General features: G+C 43.7%; 1 protein-coding gene across 3 annotated transcripts in view; it reads right to left on the bottom strand.

Moving 5' to 3' along the window:
* Positions 1 to 21402, bottom strand: part of MLIP (muscular LMNA interacting protein) — a 415413-nt gene that overhangs the window by 148370 nt on the left and 245641 nt on the right. For all 3 annotated transcript variants that reach the window (XR_013276824.1, XM_077487812.1, XM_077487813.1), the window contains 2 exons: positions 10906 to 10971; positions 10747 to 10833 (listed from right to left, as the gene is read on the bottom strand). Coding sequence is in view for 2 of the 3 variants with exons in the window: in XM_077487812.1 (XP_077343938.1) it covers positions 10747 to 10833; positions 10906 to 10971 (153 nt within the window). In the remaining variant the exon portion in view is untranslated. The remainder of the gene's footprint in view (positions 1 to 10746; positions 10834 to 10905; positions 10972 to 21402) is intronic.

The following is a 21402-nucleotide window of genomic DNA, read 5'->3' as shown; positions in this document are numbered from 1 at the left end:
AAAAAAATACCAGAAACCAGAAAGTTATACACGTTTTTTTTTTTATCTTAAGAAAGCAAACCACATTTCAGAAAGCAATGTACAGAACTCTGACAGGTACATCCCACACAAGTGTACTCGGGGTCCATAAATATTTTTGTTTTTAATCAACTTCCTCGCAAACTTGTTAGATTATTGTCAACAAGCTTTTGCTTGAAACAGAAGGAACTATCAGTGAATACATTTGGTTGTTGTTTTCAGTACAGTTAAAGCGGTTGTATACCCGCTGAAGTTTTTTTTTTCCCTGACCTGCAAAGGAAAAGGCATGTGGTGCATACTAGCTCATTATGAAATACTTACCTTAGAATGAGGCCCCGACATCTGGCCCGATCCACGCCGAGGGAGCTGACATGTTCCCTCTGCGTTTCTTATGGGCATCGCGGCTTCGGCACGGAACTGCATCTGATGTGAACTAACACTAGATCTACATATAGGATTGCCACCTCATCCATTTAAACCTGAACACATATTAATTACACAGGTTCTGTGGCTGATTAAGGTGGTAATTAAACTCACTTGGTGCCTTTTGTGCATTTAATTAGCCTCAGAATATGTGTAACTCAAAGGTGTTCGGGTTTACAGGGATGAGGTGGCAACCCTATCTACATACCAGGAAGTCATGAACTTTTCTATGGAACACACCAGGGACTAAGATAAGGCCTTGTTCTGAAAAACAAAGAAAGCTTTTATTTTTTCTGCAACAGAAGTACATTAATGGTATAAGGGCACATAGGGAAGCTGGAATTAGAAAAAAAGTTGAACTTTAAAAAGACACACTCCAACTGCATACTCCCGAAGGAGATTGTAATCAGTGGTACCTAATTTGGAACACTGGATGCTAATTCAATAGATTTAAAGTGGTAGTAATTACAGGGGAGTACTTTTTTCTATATGACAGATCTGCTATTTCATGAATTTGGATTATAAAAATGAATACACGTCAATTTTTCATCTCATTTGTTAAATTATATATATATATATATATATATATATATAATTTATTTATTTTTGTATTTTTTCTGGTTTTCTACTTTAGGTGGCCTATTGAGTTCCTGGTCAAGTCTTTGGTAACCCCAGAAATTGTTCCACAATAATGCTGAGGATGAAACATTCATCATGCAAGTTAGAAATCCTACCCTGAGCCCAGGTTCACATTTGTGTGATTTGACCTGCAATTTGACATGTCAAATTGCATGTCAAATCGGTGGCAATTGCCGGCAATAGCACCGTCCTAATCAGTGTGACGCTGCATTTGCGGCACCGCACCGGTTTCAAAAAGTAGTTTCTGCACTACTTTTTGCGATTTCGGGGTGCGGTTTCCATTGACATCTGTGTAGAAGCCTGCACAGATATCTATGAAATCGCAGCTGAAATCAGGACTGACATGTGGGAATGAAATCATGCGAGTTCAGCTGAACTCGCGCGGCTTCAAGTTTGCAACTCAGTGTGAACCTGGGCTAAATGTTATGTGTGTCGATCCATTTTGCTTAAAGCGGAGGTTCACCTTAAAAAAAAAATACATAAACACGCTTAAAATACATTTGAAAAAAAAGGTTTTTACTCACCAGAAATGGCTTTTGCTAGGCAGATCGTCCTAATCTGCCACCTCCTACTCCAAAGTTCTTGTCCTCCCTTGCGTTGTCTCTTGGGAAATGGGGCACAATGTCTTCTGGGACTGGTGTGTGTCCCAGTAGACAGGCGTCCTTTCACGAAGCGCCGCAAGGCTCCACTGCCTATTTCCCTTCGTTAGGATGGCAGCGCTGGAACCCAATGGATCGGTCTTGCTGGACGGGTAAGTGCCCTTATTAAAAGTCAATGATCTGCCAAGCTTAAGGGTCCTTTCACATGGGGCGTGCTGATCCGCCCCGTGGATATCTGCTTGCTCAGCCGGGGATCGCCGGAGCGATCTCCACTGAGCAGGCAGAGGACAGGTTCGTCACTGCGCAGGGACGGACCTGTCACAGCGCCACTCTCCCCTATGGGAGATCGGGTGACGACGGACGGCAGTGTCCATTGTCACCCTATCCGATGACGGATGGAAAAATAGTTTTTTACTCCGTCACACTTTTTCGGATCTAATTAAAAAACAGCATTAATTAGCCTAAGGCCTCTTTCACATGGACGATCCGTTCAGGTCTGCCTGAAAAACTGAGTTTTTCAGGCGGACCTGAACGGATGCTCCATAGAGCTGACCCGCGGTCAGCTCTATGGAGTTTTTCAGGCAGACCTGAACGGATCGTCCATGTGAAAGAGGCCTTAGGCTAATTAATGCTGTTTTTTAATTGACAGCAATTAAAGCTGAACTCCAGACAAACCACACAGGTGAAATAAATTCACACATGGTTGCGGGTGGAAGCGCCAGGATTCCATCCCCCAAATTCAAATGGCTGCAAATTACTTCTAATGGCACCCCAATTCCTCCAATCTTGCCGTGATTGTCGCGCTGCAGTTGCAGCAAATCACAACATGCAACACTGTTACCTAAAAGAAGCTCGTATTACTAAAAGTGACAAGCGTCATGCGTTGCGATTGCAACCGACTTACCGCGTGACATTCGCATGCCCTTTTTAGCACATCAACACTGCAGCACAACTCTAAGGCCATACACAGAGCAATTTTTTTTCCTGCAACTACGGGTTAATGTGGGAATCACTCCTGCCGGGCCATTGTCTACTCTGGCGGGGGAGCAGAGGAGGGTAGGGGAAGCCGGGAGAAGACAGTGATTATTGCTAGCGGCTATAGCAGCCACTAGCAATATTCACAGGTAAAAGTCGGCATGCTGGTTGTACCCAATTATCTTGGTACATTCAGCCTGCCCATACACAGTTTGAATCTTTGCTGGTCCTTGCTGAACTGGCCCAGATTTGAACCGTGTATGACCTGCCTTAGCTGTTGCACTGCTCTTCCTTCTCTGTATAATATCTGCAGGTAATGTAAGAAGCTCATACCAAGTAAAATGCAGGTAACTATACTGTTTTCATTTAAAAAATGAATTTAAATATTAATTAATGACTACAGAGCCACAATAATGTGTGTCTTTTATATGTGCCTGAAGCTCGGCTTTAACCACTTAAGGACCGCCGTATTGCCATTGTACGTCATCACAATGGCACAGGCAGGCACAAGCACGTACATGTACGTGCCTGCCTTCCAGCGGGTGGGGGGTCCGATCGGACCCCCTCCCGCTGGATACGGCGGTCTGTTTCCCTCCGGGAGCGATCCGTGATGAGGGGATGGCCGTTGGTTTCTGGCCACCCCCTCTCGATCGCTCCTGGCCAATGACGAACTTCCTCCCACTGTGTATTGTTTACACAGGAAGGAGGAAGTGATGTCATTCTCCTCGGGGCGGTCTTTTTGACCGGACTACGAGGAGAAGACTAAAAGTAAGTGTGCACCAACACTACACTGACATGTAGGCACACACAGGCACACAAACCCCCCCGATCCCCCGATTATTTTTTTAGGTTCACCGCCAGGTTTTTATATCGCTAGGTACCCCGATATACTACCCAATAATGGTTTTAACATCCTGATTGCCCCTAGTTAACCCTTTCACCCCCTTTTGCCAGTGTCACTAAGCGATCATTTTTCTGATCGCTGCATCAGTGTCGCTACTGTCGCTAGGTAGCTAGTTATTTTTTTAGGTTCACCGCTAGGTTTTTATAGCGCTAGGTACCCCGATATACTACCCAATAATGGTTTTAACATCCTGAGTGCCCCTAGTTAACCCTTTCACCCCCTTTTGCCAGTGTCACTAAGCAATCATTTTTCTGATCGCTGCATCAGTGTCGCTACTGTCGCTAGATAGCTAGTTATTTTTTTAGGTTCACCACCAGGTTTTTATAGCGCTAGGTACCCCGATATACTACCCAATAATGGTTTTAACCCCCTGATTGCCCCTAGTTAACCCTTTCACCAGCGATCACAGTATAAGTGTCACTGGTGACGCTGGTTAGCCAGTTAGTTATTTAGGTTCCCTGTCAGGTTTTTATATAGCGCCAGGGACCCCCATATACTACCTAATAAAAATTTGAATCCCCTGATTGCCCCTAGTTAACCCTTTCACCACTGATCACCGTATAAGTGTTACGGGTGACTCTGGTTAGTTTGCTTTTTATAGCATCAGGGCACCCACCATTTATTACCCAATAAAGGTTTAACCCCCTGATCACCCGGCGGGTGATATCAATTAGGTTTTAGGGTCAGGGTCTGCGTCGCCCCAGGCAGCGCTAGGTTAGTGCCAGTACCGCTAACACCCACGCGCAAAGCATACACCTCCCGTAGTGGTATAGAATCTGAACAGATCAATATCTGATCTGATCAGATCTATACTAGCGTCCCCAGCAGTTCAGGGTTCCAAAAAACGCATTGTTAGCGGGATCAGCCCAGATACCTGCTAGCACCTGCGTTTTGCCCCTCTGCCCAGCCCACCCAAGTGCAGTATCGATCGATCACTGTCACTTACAAAACACTAAACACATAACTGCAGCGATCGCAGAGTCAGGCCTGATCCCTGCGATCGCTAACAGTTTTTTTGGTAGCATTTTATATTTAAATCCGGAAGGCAGTGCTTGGTTTTCGGGGTCCCGTACGTGGCTAGGCTCCCAAAAAGTCCCCCACATGTGGTATCCCCATACTCGGGAGAAGCAGCAGAATTTATTTTGGGGTTTAATTTGACTTATGCCCATAGCATGTGTGAGCAATATATCATTTAGTGACAACTTTGTGCAAAAAAAAAAAAGTTTGTAATATTCCCGCAACTTTTGGCAAAATATAAAATATTCCATGGACTCAACATGCCTCTCAGTAAATAGCTTGGGGTGTCTACTTTCCAAAATGGGGTCATTTTGGGGGGTTTTGTGCTATTTTGGCATTTTATGGCCTTCGAAACTGTGATAGGTAGTGAGGAGTTAAATCAAAAATTTGCACCCTTAGAAATCCTGAAGGTGGTGATTGGTTTTCGGGGTGCCGTGCGCGACTAGACTCCCAAAAAGTCCCACACATGTGGTATCCCCATACTCGGGAGAAGTAGCGGAATATATTTTGGGGTGCAATTCCACATATAACCATGGCATGTGTGAGCAATATATCATTTAGTGCCAACTTTTTGTAAATTTTTTATTTTTTTTTGTCATTATTCAATCCCTTGGGACAAAAAAAAAAATATTCAATGGTCTCAACATGGCCCTCAGCAAATAGCTTGGGGTGTCTACTTTCCAAAATGGGGTCATTTGGGGAGGGTTTTGTGCCATCTTGGCATTTTTTGGCCTTCAAAACTGTGATAGGTAGTGATAGGTAGTGAGGAGTAAAATAAAAAATGTATGCCCTTAGAAATCCTGAAGGCGGTGCTTGGATTTCGGGGTCCCGTACGCGGCTAGGCTCCCAAAAAGTCCCACACATGTGGTATCCCCGTACTCAGGAGAAGCAGCAGAATGTATTTTGGGGTGTCATTTTACATATGCCCATAGCATGTGTGAGCAATATATCATTTAGTGACAACTTTGTGCAAAAAAAAAAAAGTTTGTAATATTCCCGCAACTTGTGGCAAAATATAAAATATTCCATGGACTCAACATGCCTCTCAGTAAATAGCTTGGGGTGTCTACTTTCCAAAATGGGGTCATTTTGGGGGATTTTGTGCTATTTTGGCATTTTATGGCCTTCGAAACTGTGATAGGTAGTGAGGAGTTAAATCAAAAATTTGCACCCTTAGAAATCCTGAAGGTGGTGATTGGTTTTCGGGGTGCCGTGCGCGACTAGACTCCCAAAAAGCCCCACACAAGTGGTATCCCCATACTTGGGAGAAGTAGCGGAATATATTTTGGGGTGAAATTCCACATATAACCATGGCATGTGTGAGAAATATATCATTTAGTGACAACTTTTTGTAAATTTTTTTTTTTTTTTGTCCTTTTTCAATCCCTTAGGACAAAAAAAAAAAATATTCAATGGGCTCAACATACCCATCAGCAATTTCCTTTGGGTGTCTACTTTCCAAAATGGGGTCATTTGGGGGGGGTTTGTACTGCCCTGCCATTTTAGCACCTCAAGAAATGAGATAGGCAGTCATAAATTTAAAAGCTGTGTAAATTCCAGAAAATGTACTCTAGTTTGTAGACGCTATAACTTTTGCGCAAACCAAAAAATATACGCTTATTGACATTTTTTTTACTAAAGACATGTGGCTGAATAAATTTTGCCCTCAATGTATGACTAAAATTTAGTTTATTCGATTTTTCTTATAACAAAAAGAAGAAAATATCTTTTTTTTTTCAAAATGTTCGCTCTTTTTCCATTTATATCGCAAAAAAAAAAAATTGCAGAGGCAATCAAATACCATCAAAAGAAAGCTCTATTTGTGGGAAGAAAAGGACGCAAATTTCGTTTGGGTGCAATATTGCATGACCGCGCAATTACCAGTTAAAGCAGCGCAGTGCGAAATTGGAAAAAGACCTCTGGTCCTTAAGGTGTTTATTGGTCCGGGGCTGAAGTGGTTAAATTCTACCTGTACAACCTATGACATTTTAAAGGACATCTGAACCCAGTCAATGTGCAATAAATGATTAACATATTCTTAAAGTGGTTGTAAAGGCAGAAGCTTTTTTATGTTAATGCTTTCTATGCATTGAGATAAAAAGCCTTCTATGTGTAGCAACTGCCACAGCACCCACTAATATTTACCTGAGCCCCATTTCTATCCAGCGTTGTCCACGAGTGAGTGTATTGTCCATCCGGGAATCTACCTCCGCATTGGCTAAGATACAGCAGTGGTGCCATTGGCTCCCACTTCTGTCAATCAGTTAACCAACCAGGAGAGAGAGGAGGTGGGGACGAACTAGAGCTCCCTGTCCGATTGACTCAACTTGGGTGCCCCCATAGCAAGCTGCTTGCTGTGGGGGCACTTGACAGGAGGGAGGGGCCAGGAGTGCCAAAGAGGGACCCAAGAAGAGGAGGATCTGGGCTGCCCTGTGCAAAACCACTGCAACAGAGCAGGTAAGTATAACATGTTTATTATTTTATAGAAAAAAAAATGAGACTTTACAATCACTTTAACAAGCAAAAGAAAACAAAAAGAAAAATAACTTTAAACAAGTTTTTCCTGACCGCTCTAACTGATTCTTGTGAGGTAATTCATCCTCAAGTTTATTCAAAGATCAGTTAGTTTCTAGCTACTGTGTGTTTACATTAGAGAGGGGCAGGCTGCCAAGATGCTGCTGTAATAGAAAGTAGTAGGCAATATTTATGAATTCTGTGTCTTTGTTGTGAACTTTGAAGACAAAGTTTTCCACAATACCTATAGCTAAATAGACGAATAAGGGAGTGTTTAAAATAATTGTATTGCTTTCTTCGATTATATAATTACTTTGGAGCTCATAGCCTGGCTAATTTTTGGCTGTGTGCCAATCACCCAGTGTGTTACCCAATTCTAAGCCCTATACCGAGTAAACATGGGTGCCTTAAAAAAATGTGTTTAGTTTCACTCCGTTTCATTCCGTACGGAAAAAAAATAGTATTAGTGTACAAGATTCAATTCGGATTCGTACGAAATACGAATTTTCGTTAGATTCGTAAACTTTTCGTTGAAATAAAGAAAGTTCGTTATGATGAATTTATCATTATGAGGGGCTCCCACCATCCCTGTGCTGTGCTGACTTCCTCTGGTGAACAAAACACCAGTCATGTTTCTGTTAATTTGGATCCGAAATTCGTTAACGAAATTTCGTATTTTGTATGAAATTCATAAGCATAGAAATTCCCATAGGGTTCCCACCATCACTGTGCTGAGTTCCCAGGTCTGTACACCTGCTGTGTTTCCATTATGAGGGGTTCCCACCATCGCTGTGCTGAGTTCCCAGGTCTGAGTGTACACCCGCTGTGCCCATTATGAGGGGTTCCCACCATCCCTGTGCTGTGCTGACTTTCTCTGATTGGTAAACAAAACACCAGTCATGTTTCTGTTAATGTGGATCCGAAATTAGTTAACGATTTCGTATGAAATTCGTAAGCATAGAAATTCCCATCCCTGTGCTGACTTCCTGGGTTTTTAACCTTTAGTTTCGTTAAGTTTTCGTAAAATTTACGAAAGTTCGTTATGATGAATGTATCATTATAAGGGGTTCCCACCATCCCTGTGCTGTGCTGACATCCTCTGATTGGTGAACAAAACACGAGTCATGTTATTGTTAATTTGGAACCCAAAATTCCAAAATTCTTTAACGAAATTTTGAATTTTGTATGAAATTCGTAAGCATAGAAATTCCCATAGGTTCCCACCATCCCTGTGCTGACTTCCTGGGGTTTTAACTTTTTAAGTTCATCGACTTTTTGCAACAATTACGAATTTTCATTATGATGAATTTATCATTATGAGGGGTTCCCACCATCCCTTTGCTGTGCTGACTTCCTGGGTTTTTTACTTTTAGGTTCGTTAACTTTTCGTTAATTATGAATTTTCCTTATGAATTTGGATCCGAAATTCGTAAACAAAATTTTGTATTTCGTATAGAATTCGTATGCATAAAAATGTGTATTTCGGATTCATACGAATGTACGAATTTTTGGAAATTCATATGAATTTTTTTTTTGTAGGAAACTAATCGCACATGTCTAAGCCCTTGTGCACACGGTCGGACATTCCGATGGACAATGTTCCGATAGGACTGTGTTGTCGGATAATCTGACAGTGTGTGGGCTCCATCGGACTGTTTCCGTCGGAGTATCCGACGGACCAAGTTTTCCAGCTGGGCTATAAAAAATTTCCGACAACATGATCTGAGCGGACTTTGTCCGATCAGAATTCTCTACACATGATCGGACAAAGTGCCACGCATGCTCAGATCAAATTCCTAGACCAAAGCTATTGGCTACTAGCCTGAACGTAGTCCCGTCCTAATGAAATAACGTCATCACATTAACCTCCCTGGCGGTACGATTATTTCGGATTTTAGGTGCTAAAAGCGGTACCATTATTTTGCATGAAAATTTGGCGTTTTATATTGTAGTCCTGCAATTCTTAGGAATAACTCTCTTAAATCTGTCCAACCCAGAGTCTAGCAGACATCCCGGGTATGATAAAGTTTGAAAAATGAAATCATAAATTATAATATAATAAATAACTATAAATAATTGTACCAAATAATAATATAACAATAATAAAAATTATTCAATAATGTAATCAAATCAAAAACACTGAAATTTGCTCAGTTGCAGAATTGTCACTGTCATTACTTTTCAGTATTTGATGATGGATCTCCCCACAAATTGCTATCTCTCAATTCTGCGAGTGATTCTAATTTATTATCGCTGTTTTCTAGCTGGTCTAAAATCATTTTTGATGTAAAATGACAGTTTTGGTTGCTATGGGCAATCTCCAGTTTCCAGGCATAAAGAACAGTTTTTATTATATAAAACTGCATGCAGGACACTGGGCAGACCACTAGGGACAACGGGGATGTGAAATATTTACATACAGCAATGTAATCTGTAAGATTACATTATACTGTATGTTTACTGTTTGTTTCACTTTTTGAATTTGGCGCCGATCTCCGTGCCCGTGCGTCGCAACGCTCGCAGGGCACGGAGATCGGCGATGTAATGCATCGAGCGAGACACGGCTCGCTCGTACAGCGGGGAGACAACGCTGGATCCGAGGGAGAAGGTAAGTAAACCTCCTCCTGGATCCAGCGACGCTGTCCCGAGTCTGACTCGGGGATACCGCTTTTGGTATGAAAAATCCACCCCGAGTCAGACTCGGGAATACCGTCAGGGGGGTTAAGTACGATCGGATTTTCTGACAACTTTGTCCGACTGTGTGTATGCAACAGTTTTGGACAAAATCCGTTGGACAAAATCCGATGGATTTGGTTGTCAGAATGTCCGACCATGTGTACAAGGGCTTACACCGAGTGTGTTATGCACTCCTGAGCCTTGCCCCCTGTATGATACATTCTCCTGAGCTCTGGACCCTGGGTGACACGCAGTTCTGAGCTATGCACTATATGTACTTTGTTTAATTTCATACTCGGACGTGGCATGGAGCTCTGAATGGACAGCACGGGTATGCCATCCCTTTAGAGCACATGCGGTGATGTCAAGCCTTATTATAGGCTTACCAGTAGGTGCAAGTAAAAAAAAAATAAAGACTTTGCTACCAAAGGAGCTAAAAAACTGACAAGGAAGTTGCACAGAAGTTGATCAATAAGTAGTTGTATATTTCTATACTAAATGTTTCCTGCGGTGTTATGAACACTATTAGAATGTACATGGTGGAGACATGACAAGCTTTTCCTTCAATGGAGCAGAGGTGGACAGAATTTTGTCTTCAGTTCGTGGAGGGAATTTGCATGAAATGTGGGGAAGATTTTTTAAGTCCATACTGTGCATTGCTTTTTGTTTATGTTTAATCTCAATCACAGTAAACTATCTTGTTTTACCTCTACTAGAAGATAAAAAGATTTATATTTAGCATTTTTTCCTGTATTGGTTAATGCACACTGGAGAGCAGTGTGTTTGTGCACACAACAAAACACAAATAAGACAAACGAGTACAAGTGGAATGGTATCATAATTCATTCAAAAATTATAGTGTTCTCTTATTTGTCAAACTCTGAAAAAAGAGAGGGAGAGAGAAAGCAGTAACCTACAGAGACAGAAAGTAAACCAAACTATATGAATTGGGATGCACCAACATTAAAAGTTATTAGTTACCATGGGCAGAGGGTCATCATGTAGCACCTCATCAATGGCAGCACATATCTCCTCCGTTTGTTGCCTAAGTAATGCAGGAGAACACATCTAAAAAACAAAAATGTATATTTAATGTTGGGGAATACTTAGGATAAGGGCCAAAAATAAATACGACTTTACCTCTTGATGTGGATCCAGGTTTTCTTTACTTGCGTTAGTTGAATTTATTTCAGGTTTATCAATCGCCTAAACAACAATAATTTTCTATGAGGTCATAATACTGCAGGTTCTTATATAATACATCTATATTTCCAGTCCTTATAAATAATGTTCATGATTATACTTACTATATATGTTTGGAGATGTTTATATTGGTCCTAGGATTTTTATCATTTGCATGATTTTAACCACTTTCAGACCGGACCATTTTGCTGGTAAATGACCAGAGGTCTTTTTACACTTTGGCACTGCGCTGCTTTAACTGGTAATTGCGCGGTCATGCAATGTTGTACCCAAACAAAATTTGCGTCCTTTTCTTCCCACAAATAGAGCTTTCTTTTGATGGTATTTTATTGCCTCTGCGATTTTTATTTTTTGCGATATAAACGTAAAAAGACCGCAAATTTTGAAAAAAAATGATATTTTCTACTTTTTGTTATTAGAAAAATCCAATAAACTAAATTTTAGTCATACATTTAGGCCAAAATGTATTCAGCCACATGTCTTTGGTAAAAAAAAAGTCAATAATTGTATATTTATTGGTTTGCGCAAAAGTTGTCACATCTACAAACTAAGGTACGTTTTCTGGAATTTACGCAGCTTTTAGTTTACGACTGCCTATCTCATTTCTTGAGGTGCTAAAATGGCAGGGCAGTACAAAACCCCCCCAAATGACCCCATTTTGGAAAGTAGACCCCCTAAGGAAATTGATAAGAGGCATGTTGAGCCCATTGAATATTTTATTTTTTTGCCTCAAGCGATTGAATAATGACAAAAAAAAAATTTTTTTTTTTTTTACACAAAGTTGTCACTAAATGATATATTGCTCACACATGCTATGGGCGTATGTGAAATGACACCCCAAAATAAATTCTGCTGCTTCTCCTGAGTACGGGGATACCACATATGTGGGACTTTTTGGGAGCCTAGCCGCGTACGGGGCCCCGAAAACCAAGCACCGCCTTCAGGCTTTCTAAGGGCGTAAATTTTTGATTTCACGCCTCACTACCTATTACAGTTTTGAAGGCCATAAAATGCCAAGATGGCACAAAACCCCCACAAATGACCCCATTTTAGAAAGTAGACACCCCAAGCTATTTGCTGAGAGGCATGTTGAGTCCATGGAATATTTTATATTTTGCCACAAGTTGCGGGAAAATTACAAACTTTTTTTTTTTTTTTTTTTTTTTCACAAAGTTGTCACTAAATGATATATTGCTCATGCATGCCATGGGCATATGTGAAATGACACCCCAAAATAAATTCTGCTGCTTCTCCTGAGTACAGGGATACCACATATGTGGGACTTTTTGGGAGCCTAGCCGCGTACGGGGCCCCGAAAACCAAGCACCGCCTTCAGGCTTTCTAAGGGCGTAAATTTTTGAGTTCACTTCTCACTACCTATTACAGTTTTGAAGGCCATAAAATGCCAAGATGGCACAAAACCCCCACAAATGACCCCATTTTAGAAAGTAGACACCCCAAGCTATTTGCTGAGAGGCATGTTGAGTCCATGGAATATTTTATATTTTGCCACAAGTTGCGGGAAAATTACAAACTTTTTTTTTTTTTTTTCACAAAGTTGTCACTAAATGATATATTGCTCACGCATGCCATGGGCATATGTGAAATGACACCCCAAAATAAATTCTGCTGCTTCTCCTGAGTACGGGGATACCACATATGTGGGACTTTTTGGGAGCCTAGCCGCGTACGGGGCCCCGAAAACCAAGCACCGCCTTCAGGCTTTCTAAGGGCGTTACAGTTTTGAAGGCCATAAAATGCCAAGATGGCACAAACCCCCCCCCAAATGACCCCATTTTGGAAAGTAGACACCCCTAAATTTAGGGGTACACTAGTGAGACTAGGTAATAAATGGCGGGTGCCCTGAAACTATAAAAAAATAACTAACCAACCAGCGTCACCTGTAACAGTTATATGGTGATCACTGGTGAAAGGGTTAACTAGGGGGCAATCAGGGGGCTTTATGCGGTAGTATATGGGGGTCCCTGGCGCTATAAAAAGCTGCGGCGAACCTAAATACCTACCTGCCTAACTAGCGTCACCTGTGACACTAATACAGCGATCAGAAAAACGATCGCTTATTAGGCTGGGTTCACACTGGAGCGATGCGGGAACGCCACGAATGCGCGGCGGGTTCCCGCATCGCATGCCTCCCGGCGGCAGTTCACACTGCCCTATGCGAACTGCTGGGAGTGTCAGTGAAATGTTAATGACACCCCCAGATCAGTTCGCATATCGCAGTGCGATCTGCAAACTTGGATCGCATGGTGTGAACACCCATGCGATCCGATTCTGCTGCGGACCAAAAAAAGGGTCCCGTGCGAGTTTGCGGCGGGTGCGGCGGGTGCGACACGAATTCAGCCATACTATCTGTATAGCTGAACTCGAATCGCACAGAGATCGGATGTGATTTGCACTGCAGTGCGGTGCGAATCACATCCGTTCTCATAAACCGCTGCAATGTGAACCCAGCCTTAGTGACACTGGCGACGGGGGGTGATCACGGGGTTAAACCTTTATTGGGGGGGTTAGGGGGGTACCTTAGAACTAAAGGGGGCTAACCCTAACTGCCCTAACAGTTATTAGTCACAAATGACACCCGCCGGGTGATCAGGGGGTTAAACCTTTATTAGGTAATAAATGGCGGGTGCCCTGAAACTATAAAAAAATAACTAACCAACCAGCGTCACCTGTAACAGTTATATGGTGATCACTGGTGAAAGGGTTAACTAGGGGGCAATCAGGGGGCTTTATGCGGTAGTATATGGGGGTCCCTGGCGCTATAAAAAGCTGCGGCGAACCTAAATACCTACCTGCCTAACTAGCGTCACCTGTGACACTAATACGGCGATCAGAAAAATGATCGCTTATTAGGCTGGGTTCACACTGGAGCGATGCGGAAACGCCGCGAATCCGCGGCGGGTTCCCGCATCGCATGCCTCCCGGCGGCAGTTCACACTGCCCTATGCGAACTGCTGGGAGTGTCAGTGAAATGTTACTGACACCCCCAGATCAGTTCGCATATCGCAGTGCGATCTGCAAACTCGGATCGCATGGTGTGAACACCCATGCGATCCGATTCTGCTGCGGGCCAAAAAAAGGGTCCCGTGCGAATTTGCGGCGGGTGCGGCGGGTGTGGCGGGTGCGGCGGGTGCGGCGAATGGCTGAACTCGAATCGCACAGAGATCGGATGTGATTTGCACTGCAGTGCGGTGCGAATCACATTCGTTCTCATAAACCGCTGCAATGTGAACCCAGCCTTAGTGACACTGGCGACGGGGGGTGATCACGGGGTTAAACCTTTATTGGGGGGGTTAGGGGGGTACATTAGAACTAAAGGGGGCTAACCCTAACTGCCCTAACAGTTATTACAGTCACAAATGACACCAATGCAAAAAAAAAAAAAAATGACATTGGTGTCACTGTGACTGGGGGGCAGGGGTAATTGGGGGGGTGATCGGGGGGTAAAGGGGGGGTGTGAGTGTGCCTGGCATGTTCTACTGTGTGTGTAGAGTGTTGGTGCAACTCACCGATCCGCTCTCCTCCGTGTCGGAACGAAAACTACCGACACGGAGGAGAGAATACATCACTTCCTCTCCTGTGTTTACATTACAGGAGAGGAAGTGATGTCACCGGGGATTTCTATTCGTCGGGAGCGATCGCGAGGGGGTGGCCATGAATGAATGGCCGTCCCCTCGTCCGGGATCGCTCCCGAACGAATACCGACCGCCGCAGGCACCGGGCGGGGGCCCGATCGGGCCCCCGACCTGCGGGAGGCAAGGGACGTACATGTATGTCCTTATGCCTGCCCGTGCCATTCTGCCGACGTACATCGGCGTGCGGCGGTCGGCAACTGGTTAAAGTGTTACCTGAAGCCTTCCCAGCACAGGACAAAGTAAGCAGAAGTGTTGGGGGGAAGGATTAAGTATTAAAGATGAATTACAGCTATGGATATTTTTACTTTTTTTTCTTTTTTCCTTTTTAACCTGTGGCGTGTGAAACACATCCAAAAACTCCATCCAGTGCCAAAAAAAGTGCACACACATAAAGACTGAACACAAAAACATACAACGGGTGCTACACAGTCCTCCCTAAGAAGGACCTTACCCTGATCCCCCAGGGCGTTAGGCTCCAGACGGGGACTGAGGTACTTCACTTGGGTCCATCTGGCTGAAACCAGGCGGACCCCATTTCTCTGGAAGGTCTGCCGAAACAGACCCGCCCAAGTACTCAGTGGGACTCCCCCAAAGGGAAAACCAGACGGGCCCCCCTTTGACTTGACTGATGTGGTGACTGAGAGAGGGCGAACCAAGCCAGAAGGCAATGTCTACCCCCGCCCAAGACGTTCAGGGTAGGCCCGAGGACCCACACCCTACTAATTACAATGACAAACGTGTAAAGCAAAATACACACTATCAGTTTTTCTGATGAGTTTTTCCTTCAGATTTACCAAAACCATATAATATGAGGTCAAACCTTAGGAGTTTCAATGTGTATGCAATCAGGCAGGCCCTTGCACTACATGGTTTTGGTAAACCTGAAGGAAAAACTCAGCAGAAAAACTAATAGTATGTATGGGGCTTAACACTTTTAACAAAAAACTCAAAAAAAAAAAATGACAAACACAAGGGAATAAATAAAAGAAAAGTGGGGTAGAAGTGAAAGTGGGCATTGTGCAATACAATTGCTGGCCCTTTGGCCAGGAATAAAAAATTCCTCTGGTCCTAGCCAAAAGGCTCGGCCCTAGAGGCAGGTGTGAAAAACGTGTGTATGGTGAAGTGGCCATGGTGCCATAAATCAAAGTGACTCTCACTCACAGTGATTGTACGGCACCCCTGAACTACCACTTCAGGAGCACATTCACTTCAGGATTTTCGTCCCAATCCTGACAAACAGCCCAGTCAATGCAGCCCCCACCCCAGCCAGGAAGGCCTGGAGTTCTGAGAGCTTAGGGAGAGCCCCTAAGCATAAGGCTCAACCACCACTCCCGTCACTCCTATCTAATTACATTTAGGAAATATTAACCCCCCCCCCCCCGGTGGGAAAGAGGGCCCTGTGTTCTCTCCAGGAAAACAGCCTGGAGCTAGGAACACACCAATCTAGGCCAGGGACCCGACCCTTCAGCCGGACCCAGTGGTTCTCCATCCCCATCAGGAGGCTTCCCTTTTCTCTAACCATCCAGGCTGCCATTACCATCCAGGCCGCCGTATATCAGGGACGGTAGCAAGCGCCACCTCCTGGCAACTTATAAGAACAGAAACCTACACTGAGCCGTGTTCTGTACATCATCTGTGGCTTTTACGTATCAAAAAAGGTAAAATCATGAATAAAATTTCATATATATACATCCTATACAATAAATTCTTACCCCTCACCCACTTGCCACCTCCCAAAATTCCAAAACAAATAAGCCTCCTCCACACCCATAACCCATACTTCTCCTTTCTACCACCAACACATAGAACATCCTTGCCATCGCCCAATCAAAGCAATCCTTTTCAGTCAACACCATCTTTTTCTTTACCTGAGCATACCATATCTCCCACATCGCCTCCCTTACAACAGCAGACAAAACAAACATTTTACGTTGTTTTCCTTTGTCACCTCCCACCAAGCCAAGAACACCGGACTCAAAAGACACACCCTCCACCCCCACCAGCCTTTCCACAAAATCCCACAGCAACCTCCAAAATTTTTTTGCAAAAGGACATTCCCAAAATATGTCTCAGTCTCATTTCCAGTGCAGCCTTCTCTGAGGCACACTTCCCTCCTCACCAAATCGCTGGATTTAAAAAAAGACATCGTTGGCAAGCAATTGTGCAAGGACAGCCACACCATCTCCCTCTGCTTATTCGTTATACCTTTGAATAGGAAATTCATCCAACAAACCTCAGCTTTCTTTAGATTTAGCCCAAAAATATTAGATCGGAACTCGCCTCTCCTCAACCATAACCACAGAGACTCTTTTTTTCGAGCCCCCCTGCCCCAACTCTTGTAATTGGTTCCTCTGAAAAAATGTGGTCATCTTTAAATAATATACTGGTGATAACATGGACATTGGTTTCGTAAGATCTTTTTCACACCACCCCCACTTCAGTAAGGGCCATCCAATTAAATAACGCATCAAAGCTGCCACTTCCCCTCCTGCCAGAAAGGTTTTAAGGTGTACCATCCACCACTGGACCTCCAAAAACAGACCAATATTAGGGAAATTGTACCCACCCAACTGTACATTCTTCATAACCATCTCCCTTGCGACCTTCTCCATTTGTGAACCCCAAAAAAACACAAAAAGTATTCTCGTGATTCTCTGTACCCACCTCTTGTTTGGAGGGAAGATCACAGAGGTACAGTAACAGAGGGAGAATTACTGCCTTAACAATTAGAGTTTTCTCAGAGAGGGATAACCTTCTGGTTTTCCACAAAAACAATTTCTTCTCAATTTTTTACACCCCATTGGCCGTATTCACTTGGTTAATCAAATTTCTTTCAAAATGTATTCCTAACACCTCCAACTTCTGCACAATCTTTAACTTACTTTTGGATGCATCACATGTACCACTTAAAACACATACACTGCTTTTGCCCCAATTAACACACAACCCAGACACAGCCCTGAAAATCTCAAGCTGAAGCTCTGCCCTTCTCACATCCCTCGCTGTGTGAGCAAAGGGCTTTAACCGGTTCATTCCCACAGCCAGGCACAAACACTTCCTTGAAGCACGTGTCCCCCACCACACGCCTTATGAGGGGCTCCATTACACAAATAAATGCGATAGGTGACAAGGGATAACCCTGCCTTACCCCTACTTCACCTCCTCCTCCCTAGCCACTTGGGACCCGCGCTATAGCCGAATGACGGCTACAGCACAGATCTCCTTTTCCGGGACTACGTCTATTGACGTAGTCCCGTGCACGAGCGGCCTGCACGCCCCCCTGAGGGGCGCATGGCGCGCTCTGTGATCGGCGAGTCTATGAGACTCGCCTGATCACCGATCAGAGCAAGGGGTCGATCCCGACCCCTTATCATGTGATCAGCTGTCAGCCAATGACAGCTGATCATGTGATATAACGGAGCCGGTAATCGGCTATTATTCCTCCTCGTGCTGACAGCGTGAGGAGAAAAAAAAAAGCCGAACACCGGCGGCCGTGATCGGGACATCAGTCCCGATCACGGCCAGCCCTGCCAGTGCCCACCTGCCCCCTGCCAGTGCCCACCCATCCGTGCCATCTTATCTGTGCCCATCTTTGCCCATCAGTGCCGCCTTATCTGTGCCCATCGGTGCCGCCTTATCTGTGCCTATTAGTGCCGCCTTAACTATGCCTATCAGTGCCCACCAGTGCAGCCTATCAGTGCCCACCAGTGCAGCCTATCAGTGCCCACCAATGCAGCCTATCAGTGCACCACCAGTGCAGCCTATCAGTGCCGCCTCATCAGCGCACTTCAATGAAGGAGAAAAATGACCTGTTTGCTAGATTTTATAACAAACTATTAAACATGATTTTTTTTTTTTTGCATCTTTTTTTGTTTGTTTAGCAAAAAATAAAACTCCCAGCTGTAATTAAATACCACCAAAAGAAAGCTCTATTTGTGGGAAAAAAATTATAAAAATTTAATTTGGGTACAGTGTTGTATGCCCATGCAATTGTCATTCAAAGTGCATCAGCGCTGAAAGCTGAAAATTGGTCTGGGACTGAGGGGGGTTTAAGTACCCAGTAAGCAAGTGGCTAGACAACTTCCCATTAACTAAAATGTGGCTGCCAATTCTTTGGTAAAGACACTCCACCAATTTAACAAAATCTTCAGGTATCCCCATCTGTCTCAGCACGGTAAAGGGAAATCGATGAGCTACACAATCGTATGCTTTCTCGAAATCAATACTTGCAACTGTTAATGGCATGTTATTGCATTGGGCATAATATAAGAGATCCCTTAGGAGGATTAGATTGTCAGAAATCCTCCGTCCAGGTACCGCACAGACTTGCCATTCACCGATGATGTTATCCACTACCCTGCTCATCCTATCCGCCAATAATTTAGGAAAAATTTTGTAATCACTATTCGATAGTGATATTGGGCGCCAATTTTTTAATATCGCGCTGATCCCCTTTCTTATACAGTAGGGTGATTATTCATAGAAGCTGATACTCTTTTTTTTCTTTCATACAGGTCTTCATCACATCACACAGATCATCCTTCAGCACCAGCCCAAACTGAGTTTCAAAGTGGACAGGTAAGCCGTCCCCTCCGGGCGTCTTGTTCCTCTTCATCTTCCTCGTTCACAGGATCCAACAACGTCTCCGCATCTTCAATACACAAATTCCCTCTCACCACATCACAGTACTCGCGCATCTCATCCTCCGTAGCACCACCGTCACCACTATACAAATCAGCATAGAAGGACCTAATAGATTCCACCATTCTGTTACCGCTCACCCCCCTCCTCGTCTTCCAACGCTGTCTGGAATGTTTTTTTTCAGTCCAAAGGACTTCTTGAAATAGTATGCGGAACACTGCTCATCTTCCTCCATTTATTGAATTTTAGTTCTGAAGACGATCTCTTTCCCACATTCCTTGATCCTCGCATTCTGGGCTTCACGTACTTCTTTTAGTTCTTCTTCCACATCCACCCCCATCCTCTTAAACTGGAATAAGAAATGCATCCTATCCACCAACCTCCTTTTGTCCTCACACTTCCTCCTAGCCGCCTCCACACCCAATTTTTTAAAGAAACCAGCAATCTTAGATTTCGCCTAATCCCACCAATCCAAAACATCAGAAAACTCACACATTTTGAAAGAGAGCCCCTAAAAAAAACTTTAAACTTTAAGAACACCCCCTTCTCCTTAGAATGAGAGCAATTCAATTTCCATCCACCCCACCCACACATCCTAGCTTCATCAAGATAAAAAGAGCCTGTGATCATAGTATGATCCGAAAAGGATACTGGATCCGTTTGGTAACCAATTACTTTTAGGGCTAAAGAAACCAAAATAAAATCTATCCGAGATCTAACTGATCCTTTATCAGAAAAAAAAGTCAAAGACAGATCGTTTTTCTGTACTACCATAGCAGTATCCTGAAAATGAAAATCATTCACTATTTCATTCATTGCTTTAGATGTCACATCCACACCAACCTCCATACTGACACCTTGCCTCTCCTCACTCCTCCTCACACAATTGAAATCACCAGCTAGAATATTTGGTATTCTACCAGGTAGCCACATCTTAAGTATATTAAAGATTACCACACGCTCCTTTTTCTCCGCAGGTGCATAGCAATTCACCACTCTAACGTTACTCCCCGCCACCTCCAAAATAGCAATCTGAAACCTCCCCGGCACCACCACCTCATGTGAAACATACCAAACATACGGACTCTTGATCAGGATCCCGACCCCTTAGTTTCTAGATTCACAGAGCCCGTTATTAGGGACTGCACTCAGGAACCGCTATACACTAGGTTAGCCAGATCTTCATAGGATCCAAGAATCACCGCCTCCGATATTGTGGCAGCATCCTCATCGTCCCTCAAAAGCCATCTCTTTGTGAATACCATTTGTCCTGCTAAGAAATATTTATACAGGTCAGGCCAAACCCCCCTGACCCAAAGGTTCTTGTAGGGTGAGACCCAGGCCATAAAAATGTGCTAAAGAGGCTATCTATACGTTGGAAATAAGTCCGTGGAACCCATGTTGGTGAGTTACGAAGGAAGTATAAGAAGGGTAGCATTTTCATTTTGAGAAGATTCACCCTCTTAATCAAAGTTAGTGGTAGATTTTGCTAAGCCTCCAGACTTCGTTTCACCAGTGGAATCAGGGGTAATAGAATAAGTGACATATAATCCCCCACTCTAGAAGACATCTGTATGCCAAGGCAAGTAAATTTGTTGACCTATACTATAGGGATCGTAGAGTCTGCAGACAACTGAGCTCCAGCCTCAATTGACATTGCACTGGACTTTGTCTTTGAGACCACAAAAATTCACTTTGACCCGAAAACATTGCAAACTTCGACAGTATGGCAAAAAACGCTTGCACTGATGGACCAGTATCCTGTAAAAAAAAGTAACATGTCATTTGCATATACTGTGCAGTGCACATCTCCCAGCCGGCTGTTCACACGGCCGGTCTCCTTCTGGGGGTTACTGCACACCTGCTATATCCATCTGCCTGCAGTGCTTTGATGCAACATTGGGGTATGTTTTTCTTTTTGGTGGTTTTGTTTTCAGTTCTACAGTTTTTCACTTTTACATTTTGCCTTTTTCCCCATTGAGTGGGGTTCTTTCATGCCTTCATCCGCACTTACACTTATGGTTTTTATCAACTACTCTATGACACAGGCTCCTGAATAAATATTTTTTGGCATTATCCACACTTCTGTCATCACTCCCTGTAAAGCTATACTGGGTTCACTATTTACTTATCTACA

The sequence above is a fragment of the Lithobates pipiens genome, unplaced genomic scaffold, assembly GCF_037356315.1.
Source record: "Lithobates pipiens isolate NorthernLeopardFrog02 unplaced genomic scaffold, aLitPip1_a1.2 Scaffold_18, whole genome shotgun sequence".
Lineage (NCBI taxonomy): Eukaryota > Metazoa > Chordata > Amphibia > Anura > Ranidae > Lithobates > Lithobates pipiens.
This window is presented reverse-complemented; position numbering and strand designations above follow the sequence as displayed.